The 19,944-nt window shown below is 58.3% G+C and overlaps 1 protein-coding gene across 1 annotated transcript; it reads right to left on the bottom strand.

Moving 5' to 3' along the window:
* Nucleotides 1–120: 120 nt before the first annotated feature.
* On the bottom strand, nucleotides 121–17,478 carry SAMD14 (sterile alpha motif domain containing 14). Its single transcript, XM_008153709.3, has 10 exons — nucleotides 17,058–17,478; nucleotides 12,903–12,957; nucleotides 6,207–6,373; nucleotides 5,454–5,742; nucleotides 4,078–4,165; nucleotides 3,904–3,978; nucleotides 3,639–3,798; nucleotides 2,775–2,894; nucleotides 2,530–2,685; nucleotides 121–1,748 (listed from the first exon to the last, which is right to left on the bottom strand). Exons 2-10 carry the CDS (start codon nucleotides 12,943–12,945, stop codon nucleotides 1,593–1,595), a joined length of 1,254 nt encoding a protein of 417 aa, XP_008151931.1. The 5' UTR covers nucleotides 12,946–12,957; nucleotides 17,058–17,478; the 3' UTR covers nucleotides 121–1,592.
* Between the last annotated feature and the right edge of the window lie 2,466 nt (nucleotides 17,479–19,944).

Raw genomic sequence — 19,944 nt, 5'->3', positions numbered from 1 at the left:
AGCCCCGTGACCAGCACATGACACGCTCGGGATGGCCGGACAGCTGGGGCATGACTCGGTGTGTACCACCAGGACAGAGCAGGCACAGCACAGCCCCCCGACCAGGAAGACGGAGATCACTGGCACATCATAAGTGTTTATTGAAATAAATTGAGTACTGCCTCCCCCCTTCACATGCAGGTGGGCACCCACAGAGCTCCCGATAGCTTCCAGGACCTGGGTGCCCTCCGACCTCCCCACCAGCCTCCACCGGGCCCAGGTGGTGCCAGTGCCCCCATATCTGTTTCCCTCGGAAGCCCCTCCTCCAGCGCAGACAGCAACGAGCAGCAAAGGGCTGGGTCCCAGGGACGGGGTGGCCCTCAAGCTGCGAGCCCTGGGCAGGAATGAGGGGAGTCGGCATGCACTGGGTCCTGTCCCCCACTCCAGGCAGATGGAGGGGTGGGGTCACTTCTAGTCAGAAGCCCCCTAGCCCCACTGGGAACTGGCCAGTGCTCCAGAAGCTGGCTCGTTTTCTAGCCCCGAATGCTCTCCCTACAAGGACAGGTGCCGTCCATGGGCTGCTGGGATGCCCTCCATCCCCACGGGGTGGGGGCTGGCCCCCCTCCTGTAGGCCGGGCTCGCACTGTCTTCCGGACGAGGGAGGGCTGCAAACCCTGCCAATCGAGCAGTTTCCGGGGGACCTAGAGTTGCCTCTGCCCGGCCTGGGTGAGGGTTCGCCCGTTCGGTCCCACACGGGCATTGGCAGGGGCGTCCTGTGTCTCCACCAGCTCTGAGTTTGTTCTGTGGGCAGGGAGGGCTCAGGTGCCCTGTGAGGGCAGCCGGAGGAGGAGGCGGCCTGCCTTGGAGAGCAGGACAGACGCAGGCCTGGCTGGGCCCGGGGAGGGGCAGGCCTGTAAGGTGTCATCTCGTCCTGGGGACGGGAGGGCAGGGGAGGGAAGAGAAGAGGGAGGGTTCATCCTCCCTTCGCCTGAAGTCCTGCACAGACCGCGCGGATAGCCATGCTGTTTCCTCTGCTCTCCTGTTGAGGAGGAGACTGGGAGTCTACCCTGAGTGCAGCTTGCTGCAGTGCCCACCGGCCTCCCTGGGAACAGAGAGCTCTCCCACACTCCGCCGCCTTGGAGAGCCTGAGAGGAACGACTCCACCCACCCACTCCTCCCCAGCAGCTCCGCCACCTGTCCGAGCCCTGGGACCCTGGTCCCATGGCAGGGGCTCTGGAAGGCAGGCAGGTAGGCGTGCCGGCTCACTGCCAGCCCCAGCACCACGGTGGCCCGAGGACAGAGGGTCAGACTGACCCCGGTGCCTCTGGGCTCCCAGCTGCCTTTAGCTCTGGCCTCTGCCCTCTTCCCATCACCTGCCACCTCCCCCAGGAACTCTGTGCCAAACCAGTTCTGGAAGTCGATTTAGTGCTGGGCCCTCTCCCTGGGTCTCCCTTTCTGGGGGATCTTGGTCCAGACCGAGTGACAAGATGAGAGAGGGCATGTACCCCTGAGACCGTGGGGCCAGGCCAGCCCAAGCTCCACTTCCCCGGGGAGGCTGTGCCCGCCGAGCGGTGGCCGCCCGTGCCTGGGTGCCATGCCTGCCTGGCTCTCCTCTAGCTCTTCTTGGCCTCCTGCTCCCTGCGCCGGAGCTTCTCGCGCTGCCGGGCAGCCTTCTCCTGGGCCTTGCGCTCCTTCTCAGCGGCCGCTGCCAGCTCCTTCACCTTCCGCTTCACCAGTGCCCGGTCATGCGAGCTGCTGAGCCCCAGGCTCTGGAGGAGGAGCTGAGAGTGAGGGAAGGCGCCCCAGATCCACCCCAGGTTCTTTGTGTTGGGTGTGCCCTCTCTGGAGCTCCTCCTGTCCTCTCTGAAGTGTCGCCTCCACCTCCCAGACTGGCCAATGGATCATAACCCTCTGGGCAAGAATTTGGAATGGGAGTAGTTGGGAGAGAAGAGGGTGGAGAGCACCAGGCCCTTTACCAACACCCCAGCCCCCACCATCCTCCACTTCCCATAATCCCTGGCTCCCACTCCTCCACTCAGTTTCAGCCTGGCCATGACCCTGATGTCCAGAGATGGGGTGCAGCTTGCCCAAGGTCACATAGCTGGCCAGTTGGTGAGGCCCCTTCCCACTCCAGAGACTGCCCGGGGGACTCTCCTCCCCACTCCTTCCCCAAGCAACTTGGCAGAGGGTGGAAACAGGCCAAAACTCGCAGCACAGACATCAGCCCCTCCTGCTCTCCCTCCATTACCACCCGCCTCCACAACTGAGAATCAGACAAGGTGATCAGGGGAGAGGCCTGCTTCCCACGATACCAGGAGACCCATCAGAGTCAAGAGTTAGATGAGATGAAGCCCTAAAGGTCAAGGTCTGGAGCTTGAAGGTCAAACTAAAGAATTGGGTTTGAGTTTCAAGTCAAGACTGAGGACCCATGCTAGAGTACAAAGACCAGGCCAAGGACCTTGCCTAGATGTCAGGGGTTAGGGCAGCAGGAGTGACAAGGGCAGGACAGGGGAACCCAATCCTTGAAGGTTGCCTCAGGCTCTGACCCACCTTCAGTTTGCTTCCATCCAGCTGCAGTAGCTGCGGCCCGTCCACCTGCCGTGCGGCAAACTCAGCGGCATACTGCTCCAGGTTGAGGCTGTGCAGCCACTGGCCCACCTGCTGACTGGTCCAGTGGTGGATAGTGGGAAGAGGTTCATCCAGGAACTGGGGCGGAGACCAAGGAGAGTGAGGGGGGGAAGACCTGGCCTGTGGCCTGCACACCTGGCAGAGTCAAGAGGCCAGGGCCTGCTCACCTCATCCGAAGACTGGGACAGCGTGTGGTAAGGGTAGGAACACTTGGCCTCCTGCCGGGGACCACTCGGGATCTTGGGGCTGCTGCTGGGGGGTGTGGAGTCATCACTCAGGGTGGATTCCTAGACAGGAGGGAGTGCATGGTGCTGAGCAGAAAGCTTGCCCCAGCTCAAGGGAGTCCCCCCAACCCACCCACCCTCAACTGGATGGAGATGTCCTGAACGAGGCACCAGGCACCCTATGCATGAGCCAGGAGCTGGGCAGGCACCATATGACTTGGTGACTTGTGAGAGGCACCAGGATCTGAGGCCTGTGGGAGGACACGGGGCTAGAATGAGCCAGGCAGAAAAGTTAGCAGGAACAGGGGAGACCTCAGGCTGGGTGTACGCTAGGGCCGTGGTCGGCAAACTCATTAGTCAACAGAGCCAAATATCAACAGTACAATGATTGAAATTTCTTTTGAGAGCCAAATTTTTTAAACTTAAACTTCTTCTAACACCACTTCTTCAAAATAGACTCGCCCAGGCCGTGGTATTTTGTGGAAGAGCCACACTCAAGGGGGGCCAAAGAGCCGCATGTGGCTCGCGAGCCGCAGTTTGCTGACCATGGCGCTAGGGGAATCACAGTATTTAGTGATGTGCTGAAATGATGAAGCAATGAATGAGTCAACAACTTAATCAAATATGAATAAGTGAACAAGTGAATGCACAAACTGAGATGGATGAATGAGTGAATCATCGAATGGCTTTATGGAGGACAAATGGACTCGAGGAATGCCTGGATCCCAGCCCGAGCCAGAGTGGAGGATGCGCTCATGTCATCTGAGCCCTAGGGCCAGTTTGGGGGCAAGGGGCCCATGCACTTACCTGAGAAGCTGACTTCTTAGGGCTGAAGCTCTCATGTTTAGGGGAGCAGGCAGGGGAGGTGGTGCTGCCGGAGGACGCTGAGCCCTTGCCACTGTCTGTGAACCAGGAAAAGGGCAGGAACGGGGAGCCCCCTGACCTGCTGGACCCCTCCACCGACTCCCTGTGGAGAGAGCGTCCTGCATGGGTGTGGGCACCGAGGAGAGGGCCGGGGCCACAGGGAATTATGGGTAGAAGCTGAGGCTGAGGTGTGGTGGGTACCACTTACCTGCTGCCCATGGACAGGCGGTTGCTGCCCTTATCCTTCCGGCTCTTGCTAGTAGATGCTCGGCGTAAGGTGACCCTACGGGGAGGGAAGAGGGGAGTGGGCCAGTGCTGCCCACTGTGCTACCCTGCGCCCCAACAGCTCCACGCCTTTGGCTCTGTTCCCTCCTCCACTCACCCCAGGTCCAGGAACTTCCGGCGAGTCTTCTTATCCAGGCCAATGGTGGGACTGGCAGGCTCAGGTGGGCTGGCATCCCGACTATCATCTTTTGGGGAGGAGGGAAGGAAGTAGCCTGTGTGGTTGCCTACCTGCCTCCTCCAGCTGCCAGTGTGAGGTGGCAGAAATTCCCCCGGCTTAGAATCACGCAATCTGGCTCTGGTGCCCTCACTGGCTGTGTGACCTAGGACAGTCACTTTAACCTTCTGAGCTCCCTTCATCTCAAATACGGGGACATTTCATGGGACCTACTGGGATGTTCATGAAAACCTTATGCAAACCATAAACCAATCTAAAAAGGTAGGGACCCCTACTATTTCGCGTTAATTTTATCTTGGCCAACTTCTAACCAGCCTTCCAATCTTGCACCACATGTCACTTCCTCAGAGAAGCCTTCCAGGAGGCTCCCAACGAGGTCCTGTCACCTTTTATATGCTCTCTTGTGGAGAGCGGCTACAGCGTTTGGACAGGGTCAAGCCTGGGACTAATGAGAGGGCATGATCCTCTGGTGGCAAAGCCATGTGTAAGTCCCAGGACAATTATAGCCAAAGGCAATACTTGTATGCTTGACCTTATGGTCCGAACCTGTAGCCCCACGTGGTTAAGTGATATGGGCTTCGGGAGGTGCAGCAAGTAAACAAAGCTTGATCAGGTGCATGTAACTGAGTAGATTCGAAACCCTCGAGAACATTGTAAACATCTTGACCACGTCCTTACTTTGCCTCGTGGAATCTGGCTATAAAGTAAAGACTCTGCTTGCAGGCGCTGGCGCTGTCTCTCCATCAGAGAAGCAGCGTCCCACCTAGACCCAGCTTTATTCTCTTGTCTGTCTTTTCTAAATCCTTCACCGCCCCCTCTCAGGTTCACCCATGGCCTTGACGGCTTGCCATACTCTCACCTCCGTGCACATTTCTCCCATGGCACTTATTACAGCTTTAACTATACATTTAATTCATTTAACTCGATTAACTATACAATTAATCATTAAAGGATGATTGGATTGCTTGCCCCCTACCAGCGGACCATCGGTGGTCCGTGAGGTCCGAAAGGTTGGCGACCGCTGATTTAAGGAAACCTTTGGGGCAGAGGCCGCCAACCGGTAGGCTGTAAGGAACTATTTCATTGTTCCTCCCGGAAACTACAAGCCGCTGGAGGATGAGAAACTGCATCTGTTTGCTCGCTTGTGTACGGAGCGTCCAGTCGTCCGAGTTCAGATTAGTGAAACGAGGTGCTAACCACCATCACCACCCCCACTCTGCACTTGATCCATCCTTGCGCTTCGGGCCGCTGCGGTCCCCGCGCGCACCAGCAGGGGGAGCTGCGCGGGCCTTGCTCACCTTCGCTGTGCGGCTCCGCACGCAGGTGGCGGCGCACAAAGCTGGGCGAGCTGTCCGAGGAGGGCGCGGAGCGCGGCGGCGAGCAGGAGGCGGCGGCCAGGCCCTCGTGCGAAGCGGCGTTGTGCAGGGGTCGGTAGCGGGTGAGCGGCGAGGGTGGCGGCTCATCCTCATCCAGGCTGCGCCGCAACCCCGGAGGCTCCAGGCAGAACGAGCCCACGGCCGGAGACCCTGGGCCCGAGTGCAAAGGCGAGCGCAGCCGGTGCAGGGGGCTCCCGCAGCCGTCGGTCACCTGCGGGAGGGGCAGCCGCTCACCGCCATCCCTCCTCCCCGCTTCCCTGAGGGGCTGGGCGCCAGGCTCACCCTGTAAACTGCACGGGAGCCTCTGCCCGGACTCCTGGGTCTATGGGGGGACTTAGAGGGGTTTTCCCCATGCGGGCGGGCGGAGGGGTGGCTGGGCAGTGAGAGGTGGGAAACGGGGGCATTCAGTCACACAGGCTGGGGTTGAATCCCACCTCCTTCCATTACTGTGTGACTTTGTTACGGAACCTCTGAGCCTCAGTTTTCTCATCGGTAAGATGAGGGTGACAATCTCTTCCTTAAGGATGAAATGAGCCAAATGTGAAGGTAGCTAAAGCTTGTGAGCATTATTATATCAGAAGCCTGGGGGTGTGGTTTCCCTGGAAGAGGGTTTGGAGGGACTCCAGGGGCAGGAAGAGTGGGTGGGGTAGGTGTGATTGGGGGGGCTGCCCCAACCTTGCCTCCGGGCCCATCGGAGCCTTCACCATCCTCCGCGGAGCTGGCACTGTCCCGAAGCCGCGAGCGGGAAGGCCGATGCCTGCGGCCTTTGGCCAGCAGTTGGGCCCGGGCTTTGTGTAAACTGCTGTCCAGTCTGACGGTCTCTGGCACAGCCAAGTCTAGGTCTGCAAACCGGGTGAAGGGGGCAGAGACCAGATGCATGAGGACAGCAAGCACAGGGGCCCACCTCAAGTGGCCACCTGCACTCACACCCCAGACATTCAGTGAATGTTTCCGAGTGCCGATGAGATGGGAAACGGTCTCTTGCAGTCTCCGGGGAAGCAGACACCTCAGCACATAGATTCAGCAGGGTGATGGAACCCCTCACAGGCAGAGGGGGACAGGACCGCCCTGGCTGGCTGGGTCAGGGGAGGACAGGCCAGGGCTGGGTCTTAAGATCTGCATATACCAACCAGGTTGGCGAGACTGGCATATGCAATGCTGGGAAGTAGGGCAGCGGGGCACAGGGGGCACCTCCCGGGCAGTTGGAGGGTATAGGTTTGTGGAGGGAAGGGCTGGGGGAGGAGACTGCGGAGATCACGGTATCAATGGCTATCACTGAAAAAGCGCCTACTGTGCACCAGGCTAGGGACAGTTATTATGCACATTTTAGAGCTGAGCAAACTGAGGCTCAGAGAGGGAAAGTCTCCTGACGAAGCCACCAGCCAGCAGTGGTCTGGGATTGGAGCCTGGCTAGTCTGGCTCCAGAGGCTGGCCCCGCTAGGGACACTGGCTTGCTGTGCCATGCTCAGGGTCACACTCGGTGATAGCACCATTGGTTCTCCGTTGAACTGGAGCCTGCTCCCCACCCCACCCCACCCCCTACACACACACAAACCAGTGGCAGCTGCAGGGAAGAAAACTCAGTCCCCTGAAGCCGGGTCCTGTCCTGGGGTCTGTGGCCCAGGGCCAGGTCCTGGCTGGGGATGTGGAGGGAGAGTTGGCAAACCCAGTGAGTGGGCCATGCATAAACCCTCCTCGCTCCATCTGCTCCACCTGAGCATGAGGCCCTCACTCCGCAGTGTCTCTCAACCCCCGACCTCGGCACCGGAGTCTCCAGGCAGAAAAGGACACCCCACCCCCGAGACCTCGGGATGGATTAGGACCTTTCTTCCCCACTCTACCTCCAGTGAGCTCAGGGACCCTATCCCATCACCCATGCCTGTTCTCTGTTGTCTGCAGACATCCCAGTGGCTGCCCTGGCTTCACCACCACCCATGTCTATTTCCAGCCCTGACCCCTCCCCTGAATCCCAAACCTGCCAGGGAACTTGTCATGTCCAGGCACCAGGCACCTCAAACTCAACCCATCCAAACAAACCCACCACCTGGCCTCCACCCGGCTGCTCCTCTGTCCCCTGGCTCAGTGAAAGGCCTCATCCTTCACCCAGGTGCTGCCCTGCCCCTCAGCCCCAGACCCAGGTGGCCATTCATGTGTCCAGCTGCCTACCTGCCATCTCCACCTGCATGTCCAATGGGCATCTTCGATGCGCATGTCCCAACTGGACACCCCACCCCCAAGCTGCTCCTCCCAGTCTGCCCAGCTCAGCACATGGCAGCTTGATCCCTCCAGCTTCTCAGAGCAAACCCCTGGCGCCATCCCTGGGCCCTCTTTCTCCCTCCACCCCACACACCCATCCATCCACAGTTCCTCTTAGCTCTGCTTCTGGCACGTATCTAGACGTTCTGAAATATTCATGGTGAAATGGCAAGATGTGTTGGACCAGGTTCAAAACAATCCAGGGGAAGAGGACTGGAGCATGCCAAGGGATAGAGACGGAGCAAGGCTAATCCACAAGCTGGCGATGGTTGCGGACGAGTGACAAGTACGTGCACATGATGGAGGGCACGGCGCTATTCTCTCCGCTTTCCATTCCCCACGATAAAAGAGTGTTCGTATGTGTCTGTGTCACGCACACTCACCTGCACGTACGCATATGGGGAGAAAGAGGAGAGTTCACCGAAGAGCAGGGGAGAAAAAGAGAGTAGGAGAGAGGAGGGGAGGGGAAGGGAGGGGAGGGGAGGGGAGGGCAAGGTAGAGGAGGGGAGACAAAAGAGAACTCCTCACAGCCTGTCTAGGTCATCATCTCCGCTCGCCTCCCAGCTGGTATTCCCTCCTCCTCCTCTTCCCATTCACAGTCTATTTTCAACACCGCCGCCGCCGGAGTGATCCTGATAAAACGTGTCAGCCCGTGTCACTCCTCTGGGACTTCCATTGCACCCAGAGGAAGAGCCTACGTCTCCCAGGAGCCTTGCACCCCGAGTCTGCCCTCTGAGAGAGCCTGTGCCAGCTCTCCGGGCTTCTGCTTCCCTCCCTCTCTCCACCCCAGCCATCCTGGTTGCCTGGCTCTTCACGCAAGCCCAACCCGCACCCCGGGGCCTCGGCACTTCCTCTTCCTGTCCCGCAGGCTCTAGCCGCCATGTCTGCATGGTTCTCACCTTCCGGTCTTGGCTTAAATCCTCTCATGGAGGACTTCCCTGACCACAGAATCTCTAAGGCCCCCAGAACCTATTTTCACACACCTGTTTTTTCCTGTATCTCCGCCCTTTACAGTGGTTCTCAACCTTCCTGATGCCGCGGCCCTTTAATCCAGTTCCTCGTGTTGTGGTGACCCCCAACCATAACATTATTTTCGTTGCTACTTCATAACTGTAATTTTGCTACTGTTAATGAATCGTAGTGTAAATATCTGTGTTTTCCGATGGTCTTAGGCTCTACAGCATCGGTTCTCAACCTGTGGGTCGCGACGCCCACAGGTTGAGAACCGCTAGCAGGGTCGCCTAAGACCATCGGAAAACACAGATATTTACATTACGATTCATGTGATCTTTAAGGTCAAGCGATTCATTAACGGGAGCAAAATTACCGTTATGAAGTAGCAACGAAAATAATTTTATGGTTGGGGGTCACCACAACACGAGGAACTGTATTAACCTTTTGCACTCGGATGTCGAGATTAAAATTACTCTTTGAATGTATCAATAATTTGAAATATAAAAAAATCCAAATAAATAAGTTTGTATGAAAAGCAACTCCAGTTTTTTATTCTACTGCCGCGCTTTGTAAAATCTGGGGTATTTAAAAAATTAAATCCCGAGTAGAATAAAGGAATCGAGAAAAAAGCAAGCGAGTGCAAAGGGTTAAAGGGTCGCGGCATTAGAAAGGTTGAGAACCACTGCTTTAGGTCAGCTCCACCAGCAGAGATAGTTTGTCCATTGCTCTAACACAGGCACAGAATGGTGCCTGGTATGTAGTGGTCAGAAAATGTTGTTTTAATGAACGGACAGATTGGCCTCCTCACACCCCTGAACCTGGCCTCTTTCTCCAACAGGACTGCTTGCCTTAGGTCAGGCCTTCCCCAGCTGCCCACCTCCCATCTCCCCCTCCACCCCCCCACCCCCACCCGGCCCCACTGTCCCAGAGCATGGCCTCAGCACCCTCCATCCTTAGTTCCCTGCTCCCAATGTGTGCCAGGCTCTGTTCTGTCTCCCCACCCACTTTCCACAGGTTAGAATAAATCCCTAAAGCACATTTCTGACTGTCTCATACAACCCCGGGCAGAGGGTCAGGGGTGCGGGGTGGGGAGCGGTCCATGCCCCTCAGCCCTCCATTCAAGTCCTGAGGGGTCCAGCCCCCCCCCCTCTGCTGTGCTGCCCTCACCCCCTCCTCTGCACAGCATGCTCGGATATGCACCAATTGGTTGAGAGCAGAAGCCCTGGAGTCAGATGGCCTAGGCTGAACCCAGGCCTGGCACTTGCTGGCTGGTGGGCCCTGAACAAGGTACTTACGTTTAGCTAACTGCACCCTCACCTGTCAAACGGGGCCATGCCAGCCGTGTCTCCCTGACGGAGCCGTGAGCACTAAATGAGAGCATCTGTAGAACGTGCTTCCCCGTGACGCCTGTGACTCCGTAAGTTGTCTGGCCCTCAACTCCAACATGTCACCTTGTCACCTCCCCCTACTCCGGACAGCCGCTATGATCTGGTTGGGAAGAGTGTCCCATGCCAATCTACACAGCAGAGGGTGACACCCTTGCCTGTCCACGTGTCCCTAAGAGCCTGTGCGGGGCCTGGCCGAGGGCCGGTGCTCAGTAGGGATTTGACAAGCGAAGTAAAGCCACACCTCCACGGACAGGTGCAGAGCTGGGCAGAGATGGACTCCAGTTACACGCAAGTGCTGGTGAGGGCCACCGCCCAACACCGCCCACGTTCCATCCTCTGCACAGCACCCCTCACCTTCTACTCTCCTCCCCGTTTAGTCGGGAGGGCTTTGTGGTCCGCCCCCCTGCTCGGCCCTGGGCTAGAATTCACGCTCCATGGTGGCAGTGGCTTTGGCGTGTTCGGCGGTGCCGCTAATGTCTGTCAAATGTCTGAGGAAGACGGGCAGTGACTGGGGCCACTGTTTTAGATGAGGTGGCCAGGCCGAGGTGACAATCCAGAGCCACGGCTGCAGAAACAACAAGAGGGGATGGCGTGGTCTTGGCTTGGAGTGCCCGGGGACCAGCAGGCGCCATTGCAGCCTGCAAGGAGAGGGCCCTGGCCTGGCCGCGGGGCGGGGGGGGGGGGGGGGGGGGGGCCAGAGAGGCACCTGTCCAGGGGCAGCTGAGTGGATGGACAGGGGAGAGGTGCTGTCAGAGGACTGCTATCCTGGACTCCAGGTCTGACCCCTCTGCTCTGGTCCCTGAGCCACCCCTGCTTCCCTTTGGGTGTGTGCAGGCCCTGGGCTGGGCTGGGGGGGAGGCTCCCTGGGCTGAGCTGGGGGAGGGAGCCTTCCATTCCCTGTCCGCCCCCCCCTAATCTCCAGGCACTGCCTGAAGCAGTGAGGACTGTGGCTGAAGACGGAGCAGTAACAGCTAAGACTTACTGAGCTCTCACTGGCTGGATCTAAGTGCTTCACAAGTACTAGCTCGTTTAAACCTCCCACAGCCCTATGAGAAGACACTCCGGGAATCCCCAGGCAGCCTTCACAGGGCTGGTGAGGAGCCGGCGGGGTTACAGGCAGCCTGGCTCCCAAGGCTCGGTTTGTAACTAACAAGCCGGCTATACCTCCTCTGAGGCCTAGATGGGAGTGACTTCTGAGTCCAAACCCTCGTTTTACAGGTGGGGAAGGTGAGGCTGGGAGAGGAAAGGTTTAACCCAGGTGCAGAGGTCACAGCATCCAGGTCGTCTGGTTCTTGCCACTGGGGAAGGGGGGCGGGGAGGTGCTAGGGCTCAGCCGGTGACCAGCCCCCCTGAATTCCATGAGAGTGCACAGTGCTCTTCTCTCTGCTTTTGGTTTCCCACAACAAAATATTGTCGGCATGTGTCTGGGTGACACACACTCACATACATGCATAGGTATGGGGAGAAAGAGGAGGGCCAGGGAGAGGGCCCTTTGCTCCTGACCCTGAGCCATGACCACAGGCCACGGTCATCTTACCTCGGAGGGTCTAGGCAGCGAGGTGGGGCAGCCCCTCCTCCAGTCCCTCGCCCTCCGGCCCCTCCCTTTCTTCCATCCTTCCCTCCAGATGCTTCCCTCCCCACTCTCCCCCAGGGAGCTACTCAGGCCCAGGGCAGTGGGAAGTCTTGAATATTTAATTGCCTTTCGCCTGGGGAAGCAGGCAGGGCTGTCAGGGAGAGGGAAAACAGGAAGGGTTGGGGTGGGAGAGGGGAGTGGAGGACGAAAAGCCTCTGTCAGGCCAGAGGTCAGGCCAGGCCTGGGTGGCGGTGGAGCAGCATTGCCAGGGCACGTGGCAGTGGCAGGGGAGGGGGAGGTGAGCAGGGGAGGGGGAGGAGGGAAGGGAAGGAAGGCAGAGATGAGGAGAAGTCAGGGGAGGAGAAGCTGGGAGGCCCTGTGGCCTTCAACACCCAAGAGCCCCCAAGGTCATGCACACCAACGTGAGTTCTGAAAGCCGCACACGTTACAGGCTTCAGGCGCCTCTGTCTGCCTCCACCGCTCCTCCGTGTTCCTTTGCTCACTGACTCCTGCACCACATCCAGCTGGGAGTCAGCCTTTCCACCCCACTGGATGCTGGGAGCTCTGCCCTGCTGGTTGTCTATCTCCAATTCATACAATAGAAAGGTCGCAGCGGGTAAAGGATGGCACAGGCAGGTGTGTGCATGCACCCCGGTGTGTACTGAGACTGCGTGTTATGCATTTGCGTTCTGTGTACATCCATGCAGAGTGAGGTCCCTTATTTATGCAAATTAAGAGCGATGTGCGTCACCTGTCCTGGGGCGTACAGGCGTATCTATCTCACCGTGACTGAGAGCAGGGAGTTAGCAGCCTGGAGTCCCAGCTCTGCCACTAACCTACCATGTGATCTTTAAGGCAAGTCACTCCAGCACTGTGCCCGAGCTCCTTGTCCGAAAAATGGATACACTCCTTAGCATTAGTGTGAGGATTCAATGAGACAGCTCATGGGAGATGGGGGTGCTGGCCTTAGTACCTGGCACGAGACAGCACTTAATAAAAGAGGATCCTTGTTAAGATTGCTGCTGTTGTAATTGTCATGTCCAGATGTGTGACAACGAATCAGCTGTACGACCACAACATACACACTTACACACACACACACACACACACACACACTAAAGTCCCCAAGGGACTCCTCCCTGCCACCCCACACCAAGGGCCAGGTGGCCTTGGCTAGAGAGAGAGCCAAACAGAACTTACCAAAAACCTCATCAGCGGGTTCTCGGAGCTTTGAAGAAGCCATGGCTCAAGAGAGCTGGGGAGAACAAAGGGGAGAGAGAGAAAGACCGTGGGTAAGAGGTCCAGGTTGGTGGAAGCCAGGGAGCCATCAATGGCTGCCTGCTCCTGGCCTCTGGCCCCGCACCTTCCCTCAGAACTCTCCCTCCAGCCCCTGGAAGAAGTTAGCTGAAGGACAGCCCAGACTGTGGTGGGCGGGGCAGAAGCAGGTCCAAGGTGTAGACACAGGCAGAGTCCTGTGGTCACGGTCCCAGCTGATCTGCCGTGTGCCCCCACCCAGGTCACAGGACTGTCCCCCTTCCCTCTCTTGGGCCTTTCCTCCATTAGCTTTCCCGAAAAACTTCTAATCATCATAAACTGTCCAACAGAAAATCTAGGAGAAATCTGGGAGATTCTTAAATCCAATCCACTCATTTTACGAATAAAGCAACAGGGAGAATGGCCTAAGATCACATAATAAGTTAACGGCAATATCAGGACCAGAACTCGGGTTCTTCCATCCATCCACCTACCTACTTCCCTTCTTACACATTCATCCACCCATCATCCATCCATCATCCCTCCATCCATCCATCCATCCATCCATCCATCCATCCCTCCCTCCATCCATCCATCTTTGCATCCATCAGTGCATGCTATCCACCCATCCATCTTCCAGTCCATCACCCAGTCCTACCTCCCTACCCCCACCATTGGAGCACTCACCACCTGCCTTCCTGAACACGAGCTATTCAGGAAGCTGGCGCCAGAGCCACTGTTCTTGACAAACTCAGTTCTAGACAGACTCACAGATGCCAGAGGGTACGAGGAGTACTCACAGCACAACAGTGGACAGCCAGATCTCTATGATGCATCGAGCGTGTTCCGGGAAGAAGTGCAGATGGGTGGGGGATTGATTTTGTGTGTCTGGTGGGAAGCAAGGAGGGCAGGTGGGGAAGCAGGACATGTGCAGCTGAAACAATTGGGGCTTCCTGGCAGATACAGGATTGCAGCAGCCGACGCCAAGGCCTGGGTGTCAGAGGGGCCGGGGAATACTGGATGAAGGGAGGGCGAGGAAGCTCAGGGGCAGGGGCACACTGCATTCTGGGGCCATGATCTCCAGTTCTTTTTTGTTTGGTTGTGTTTTTTTTTTAATCCTCAACCCAGGATATTTTTCCATTGATTTTTAGAGAGAGGGGAAGACAGAAACACTGATGTGAGAGAAACACATCCATTGGTTGCCTCCTGCACGAGCCCCAACCAGGGTCTGGGCTGCGGAGGAGCCTACAACCAAAGTACATGCCCTTGACCGAATCAAACCCGGGACCCTTTGGTCCACAAGCCGACGCTCTACCCACTGAACCAAACTGGCTAGGGCTCCAGTTACTTCTAACACTCAGGTCTGCATGAGAAGGGCAGGGCACTGGGTTAGACCAGACATGTGGTAGGTGTAAGAAAGCTAAGTCACGTGCCTGGGGCCTTTTCCAGCTGTCCTGTTACTACAGAGACATCTCACAGAGAGCTAGCCAGGCTTGGGATTCTTAGTATGACAGGTGTGAAAACCAAGATGCAGGAGATAATTGGCAGAACTCAACCTTGACCCGGGGCTCCCGCCCCTCAGCCCTATCCTGGGTGATGATCTGCAGCTTTGGAAGGTGCTCGTAAGGAAAGGACGCTTCGGGGAGAAAGGCAGGGGGAAGGGAGCTGGTCCATACTGGCTAGAACTGGGAGAAGCAGGCTCTATGGGTGCTTGGGGCTGAAAACAGGAAATGAGGTATCAGAAGGGGCCAGTATACGGGCCCTCCAAGTACTCTCCTGCCATTCCTGAACTCTGGGTGCAAGCAGCAAAGAAGCTGTGGGACCACTCTTCCTGTCCCGAAGGGCCAGATGGGCAGGGAGGCTGCCCCTAAGAACAAACCCAGTTTCCTCATTCCACCACAAAGCTTCATCTGACCAGCACACAGCTGCCACCTCCTCCAGAAAGTCGTCCTAGATAGCCCTCCCTCCTCCCATTTGTCTGCATAATTTCTAAATCCACCCTTCCCCAAGCACTGGGAAATGAGGACTCTTTCATATTTCATTGATTCTCTAAGTGGGCCCCATCTCTCCCACATCTGAATGGGAGCTCCCCGAGGAGCGAGGAGCGGGGCAGCATTCCCCACCAGACTAGGGACGCGCTGAAGCTAAGAATGGAGCCCTGGCCGGTATGACTTGGTTGGTTGGAGCATTGTCCCACACAGGAAAGGTCATGGGTTGGATTCCACGTCAGGATACATACTCAGGTTGAGGGTTCGATCCCCGGTCAGGTATATACGGGAGACAACTGATAGATGTTTCTCTCTCACATTGGTGTTTCTCTTTTTCTCTCTCTCAAATCGATAGCAAACAAACAAGCATATCCTTGGGTGAGGATTTAACAAGAAAAAGAAAGAAAAATTAAATAAAAATAAAAAACGATAAGAATGGAGGCTCCCTGAGGGAGGCTGTGGTGACTCCTCTCTTAGACTACCTGACATGGAGATCCCATGTGTTCTTAAAATTTTTTATTGATGTTAATTTTTTAAATCCTCACCCCAGTAGTGAGGGTATTTTTTCCCCATTGATTTTTAGAGAGAATGAAAGGGAGGGGGGAGGGGGGAAAGGGAGAGAGAGAAATATCGATGTGAGAGAGAGACATCAATTGGTTGCCTCTCCCTGGAGCATCCCTACCAACCCAGCCAGGGATTGAACCTGCAACCAGGTACATGCCCCTGACTGGAAATCGAACCCCCAACTCACCGCTCTAACCACTGAGTAAAGCAAGGGCCCCAGGTGTTCTTTATTCCAGGTCCCAGTCCAGGGTGGAGACCCTCCTGTGAAAGGAGTCCTCGGTCAGGAGCCCTCAGGGGAGGGCTGGGCTCCCAGCTCACACCTGCGCCCAATCCATCCTGATTCAGCACCAACTGCTTTCTTCCCTCCCTTCCCCAACTAACTCCCTGTGGCTGGGGGACCCTCCTTACTCTGGAAGCAGGACATCCAGGGGGTCACCAGGCCTCTCCCACTCAACCCCCTCATTCCAAAACGGAGCCATCACACTCCTACACACACACACACACACACACACACTCTCTCTCTCTCTCTCTCTCTCTCTCTCTCTCTCTCTCTCTCTCTCAACCCGGTAACTGCCACAGGAAGAAAATGAACCTGTCCCTCCGCTCACACTCTACTGGGCGCTCCTTCCAATTCTCCGAAGAGGAGCTCCAATGACCTTTGACCCTTTTCTGGGGGACAGGTGAGCTCAAAGCTTCTTGGGACTCAGGGCAAAGAGAAAGAGAAGAAAGGGGCACAGCCCTGGAGAGAGAAGGGGTAGTAGTAACAGACCGGTTGGGGGTGCGGGGTCAACCCACAGAGCCCCAGACAGAAGGAAGAAAGAGATGAGACAGAGAGTGGGGCTGGGGGAAGGGGCAGGGAGAGGGCCCCCAGCAGCCCTGTTGGAGGCCCGAGGAGGCTGTGAAGAGGGGAGCCTGCTGCCGGGAGGGGTGGCCCCAGCGCGGCACCTGGAGGAAAGGTGCCCTGGAGGGGCAGACAGGGGCCGAGAGAGCAGTGCACCTGGGAACGGCTGGAAGGAAGGAATGGCCGGCAGAGGAGGCTGGGGTAGGAGGAGGCAGTTGTGCAGCTAGAGAAAGCCAAGCCCCTCTCCCATAGGCCCAGGCTTGGGGCGACCGGCAAGCGTGCTCCCCCACCCCCCACCCCACCCCCTGGCGCCACTGGAGCGGGGGCAGAGGTGGAGGGCAGGGCACCTACTGCACTCCCAGGGCCCCTATTCCCCCATCCGCGCCTCTCGGACAGTTTCCTTCCAACCCATCAGCCTCTCGGCGGCGCTGGACAAGAAAGAGTTAAGCCCTCTCCCCCTCCTCCCACACCAGTTTTTTAAATTAATTTATCCCGGCAGCGGGCTGGAGGGAGAGGATTAGGGGCACAAATCCTATCTCCGTCCCCTCCCGGCAGCCCAGCTCCCCAGCTCCGCGCGGCCCCCTTGGGGAGAGGGGAAGAAAGGCCCCTGTCGCTTCACTCCATCCAACCCCACTCGGGGTCCCACCGCAAGCCCGAGCGGCCACCCGGCCCCGCTCCCCCGTCCGCCTCGGGGTCCCGGCCCCTCACCTCCAGCATCCGTCATCTTCAGCGTCCGGCGCCTAAGGAACCCCTGGGGCCCATGGTGCTCCGGGCGGGGGCCGGCGGGAGAGGGGCGGGGGCCGTCACCCCGGCCGCGGGGGGCTCCGGGCGGGCTCGATCCGCTCCATCCCAGGAGTGGGGTGCGGGTCGGCGAGGAGGGTCCTGAAGCCGGAGGGAAGGGGGTGGGAGCGTGTGGGGGAGCTGGAGAGGGTTTGCAGCAAGCAGGAGGCGCCGGCGGGGCTGGACCGGGAGACCTAATGGGAGGATGCTCCGTGCGTGTGCGTGAGTGTGTGTACGTGAGTGTGTGTGCGTGTGTGTGTCAGTGTGTGCAGTGTGTGTGAGAGGGGAGGGAGGGAGGGAGAGAGAGAGGGAGGGAGAAAGAGAAAGAGAGAGAGAGCGAGAGCGCTCCAGAGAGAGCCACCTCCCCGCCCGCCAGGCCCCCTGGACGCGGGCCCCTCCCCCGCCGGGCAGGCCGTTGCGCGTCGCGTCGCGGCGGTGGGGGTCTCGGGGGTCCCCCGGAAGGGGCGATGCAGGGGGCGCGCGGCGGGGAGGTGGGCGCCCCGGAGACAAAGAGCGGGAGGGAGGGGGGAGGGGCGGAGGCCGCGCGGAGGGGCGGAGGCGGCCGGCGACGCGGCCCGGCGAGGGGTTCGGAGTTGTCGCTACTTCTCAGCCCGCGGGCGCCGGGCCCGGGGGGAGTGGCCCCACCTTAGCACCCACGGGGCTTACGCCTCCGCTGCAAGGTCCGTGAAGGCGCCCGATTCGTCCACTTAACAGACCTCCACCGCGTGGTCGTTTGCGCGGAGGCCCGAGGGGACCGCGGGGAGCAGGACCAACCCGGTCCCGGCCGTGGGGCTCGCGGCGCAGTCCAGTGGGGGGACACGAGTCGGGAGGCCCGGTGCTAGGAGGCCTGGTTCACGGAGGGTACCTCCGCGCTGGAAGAGCGCACAGGGTGGGGGTGCGGGGGCGCTGGACCCGGCCAGGAGGTGGGGTGAGGAAGGGGATGGAGGTGATCCGGAAGGATTCCCGGAGGAGGTGACATGGTGGCTACTCCTGCGGGCCAGGCCGGGGTGGAAGTGCTAACGGGGCTGGGGTGAGGCGGGGTGGGGGATGGAGAGAAGAGGAGTGAGGCTGCAGAGGTGGAGGTGCCGGGGTGGCCAGAGGGCTTGCATGTATCCTCAGCGGCAGGGGAAAAGTAACGGGAGCGAGGGGCTCGGACTTGCATTTTAGGAAGAACCCCTGGCTCCTCCGTGGCGTCTGGTCAGGAGAGGGCAGCCTGATGGCAGGGACGCCCCTCATGAGGCTGTCGCGAGATGATGGCAGTGGGCATGGAGATCAAAGACCAAGTTGACAACTATTCAGGATGTGGAAGTGAAGAGATGGACAGCATTTGGGGCCTGGCTGGCCACGGAGGGAGGAGGGGTCTAGGATGACTGCAGGGCTTGGCCCTGGAGGTGGAGCTGGCAGGGATGAGGGGATGAGAGGGATGAGATCAGACTTGGACCTGGTGAGCTGGAGGTGGAGGCGGGCCAGGCCGGGGGAGATAATGTAGAAGTCAACAGCTAGCTACCATACTGCGATGGCTTGGGAGGTGCCAGGCACTGTGCTAAGCACTTTGCTCAGATTAAAAATGAGGTAGGAGTTCCTATTACTCCCCATTTAAAGAGGAGAAAACAGAGACTTGGAAGAAGGAAAGTGGCTTGTTGAAGAGCAGGCGGTGAGGTCCAGAGCTCAGGGGAGAGGGTGTGGTCTGTAGGAACAGAGTTCCCCAATGGCCAGTGTCTCTGCCATCTCAAGTCCCTGAGGGGCTGTGAGAGGTGGCATCTTGAGCCAGGATGGTCTTGGTGAGGACAAAATTAATACTTTAGGGGCTAAAGGGGATCTGTAGGAGTTTGGGGCATCTCTGGGAATCTTTAGAATCTGCTGGCAGCCATGGGGTGCTGGCTGGATTGTGATGGGGAGGTGGTGGCGACTTCGGTGACAGCCTGTTTGTTGTCCGGGGTCTTTATGGACATGGCTTGCGGGCATCTGGTGAGATCTGGGTGGGAGGCTGGAGTGGGGAGATGGGTTATATGGCCCCTGTAGGGGCTGGGTATGTAATGTCAGTGCTGGGGGTGAGGAGCAGGTTCTGTGGGTGTCTGCTAGGCCATGGGACCTGGGAGGACCCCATATTCCTAGTGTTGCCTACGCTTCTGGGAGTTAAGAAAACCTTTATCTGATTTCCCTCCTCCAAAGGCAAGTGTTGGGAGTTGTCCCCAAACTACCCAACCTCCTAAGAACGGGGCATGTGACAGGCGGGCTGAGGAAATAAGCCTCATCTAGGCCTGCCCATAGCCACTCGGCACACAGCCCCAAACATGGACATCGCTCATGGGCAAGTCACATCTCCGGCCTGAGAAACTCTCAGCAAAGCCACACACAGCATCCTCAGCCACACACACACTTACGCTTAGACATGGCGTGGGGGGGGGGGGGGACTACTTGGCCCACCTTCTGGAACATACCGTGTGCAGGCCCCTCCCCTAAGACCCAGGACAGGTGAGCAGCAGGATCCCACCCTGGATGCTCAACCCGTCAGGCAGCAGAAGCCCTCACAACCCCCATGTCTCCCTCCCCACTCAGGGAGGTCCAGCCATTTCACTTCTTGGCTGTTTTCCGAGCAGGGCCTCAGTGACCTCTAACTCTGGAGCCAGCACCTATGACCTTGTGGTTTGACCCTGGGATTCAGCCACCTAGATATCTTGCCAGAGGTGTTCCAAGAACGCTCCACTTGGAGCTGAGAGGCATGGTCATCACCCCCGGTTTCCAGGTGACCCTCAGGTGGTGGCGGGAGGATGGGTCCCGTGTGGCCCTGAGGTGTAGAACTAGGCTGTTTGAG

The sequence above is a fragment of the Eptesicus fuscus genome, chromosome 20 (genome assembly GCF_027574615.1).
Source record: "Eptesicus fuscus isolate TK198812 chromosome 20, DD_ASM_mEF_20220401, whole genome shotgun sequence".
Lineage (NCBI taxonomy): Eukaryota > Metazoa > Chordata > Mammalia > Chiroptera > Vespertilionidae > Eptesicus > Eptesicus fuscus.
This window is presented reverse-complemented; position numbering and strand designations above follow the sequence as displayed.

What these genes read in the sequence shown, in the direction of transcription:
- SAMD14 (XM_008153709.3), bottom strand. Translation starts at nt 12,945, where the DNA reads ATGGCTTCTTCAAAGCTCCGAGAACCCGCTGATGAGGTTTTTG. An exon ending in CGGAAGTTCCTGGACCTGGG is followed by an intron (nt 3,979 to 4,077) that starts GTGAGTGGAGGA and finishes CCCTCCCCGTAG; the next exon opens with GGTCACCTTACGCCGAGCAT. An exon ending in TGTCCCAGTCTTCGGATGAG is followed by an intron (nt 2,686 to 2,774) that starts GTGAGCAGGCCC and finishes TCTCCGCCCCAG; the next exon opens with TTCCTGGATGAACCTCTTCC.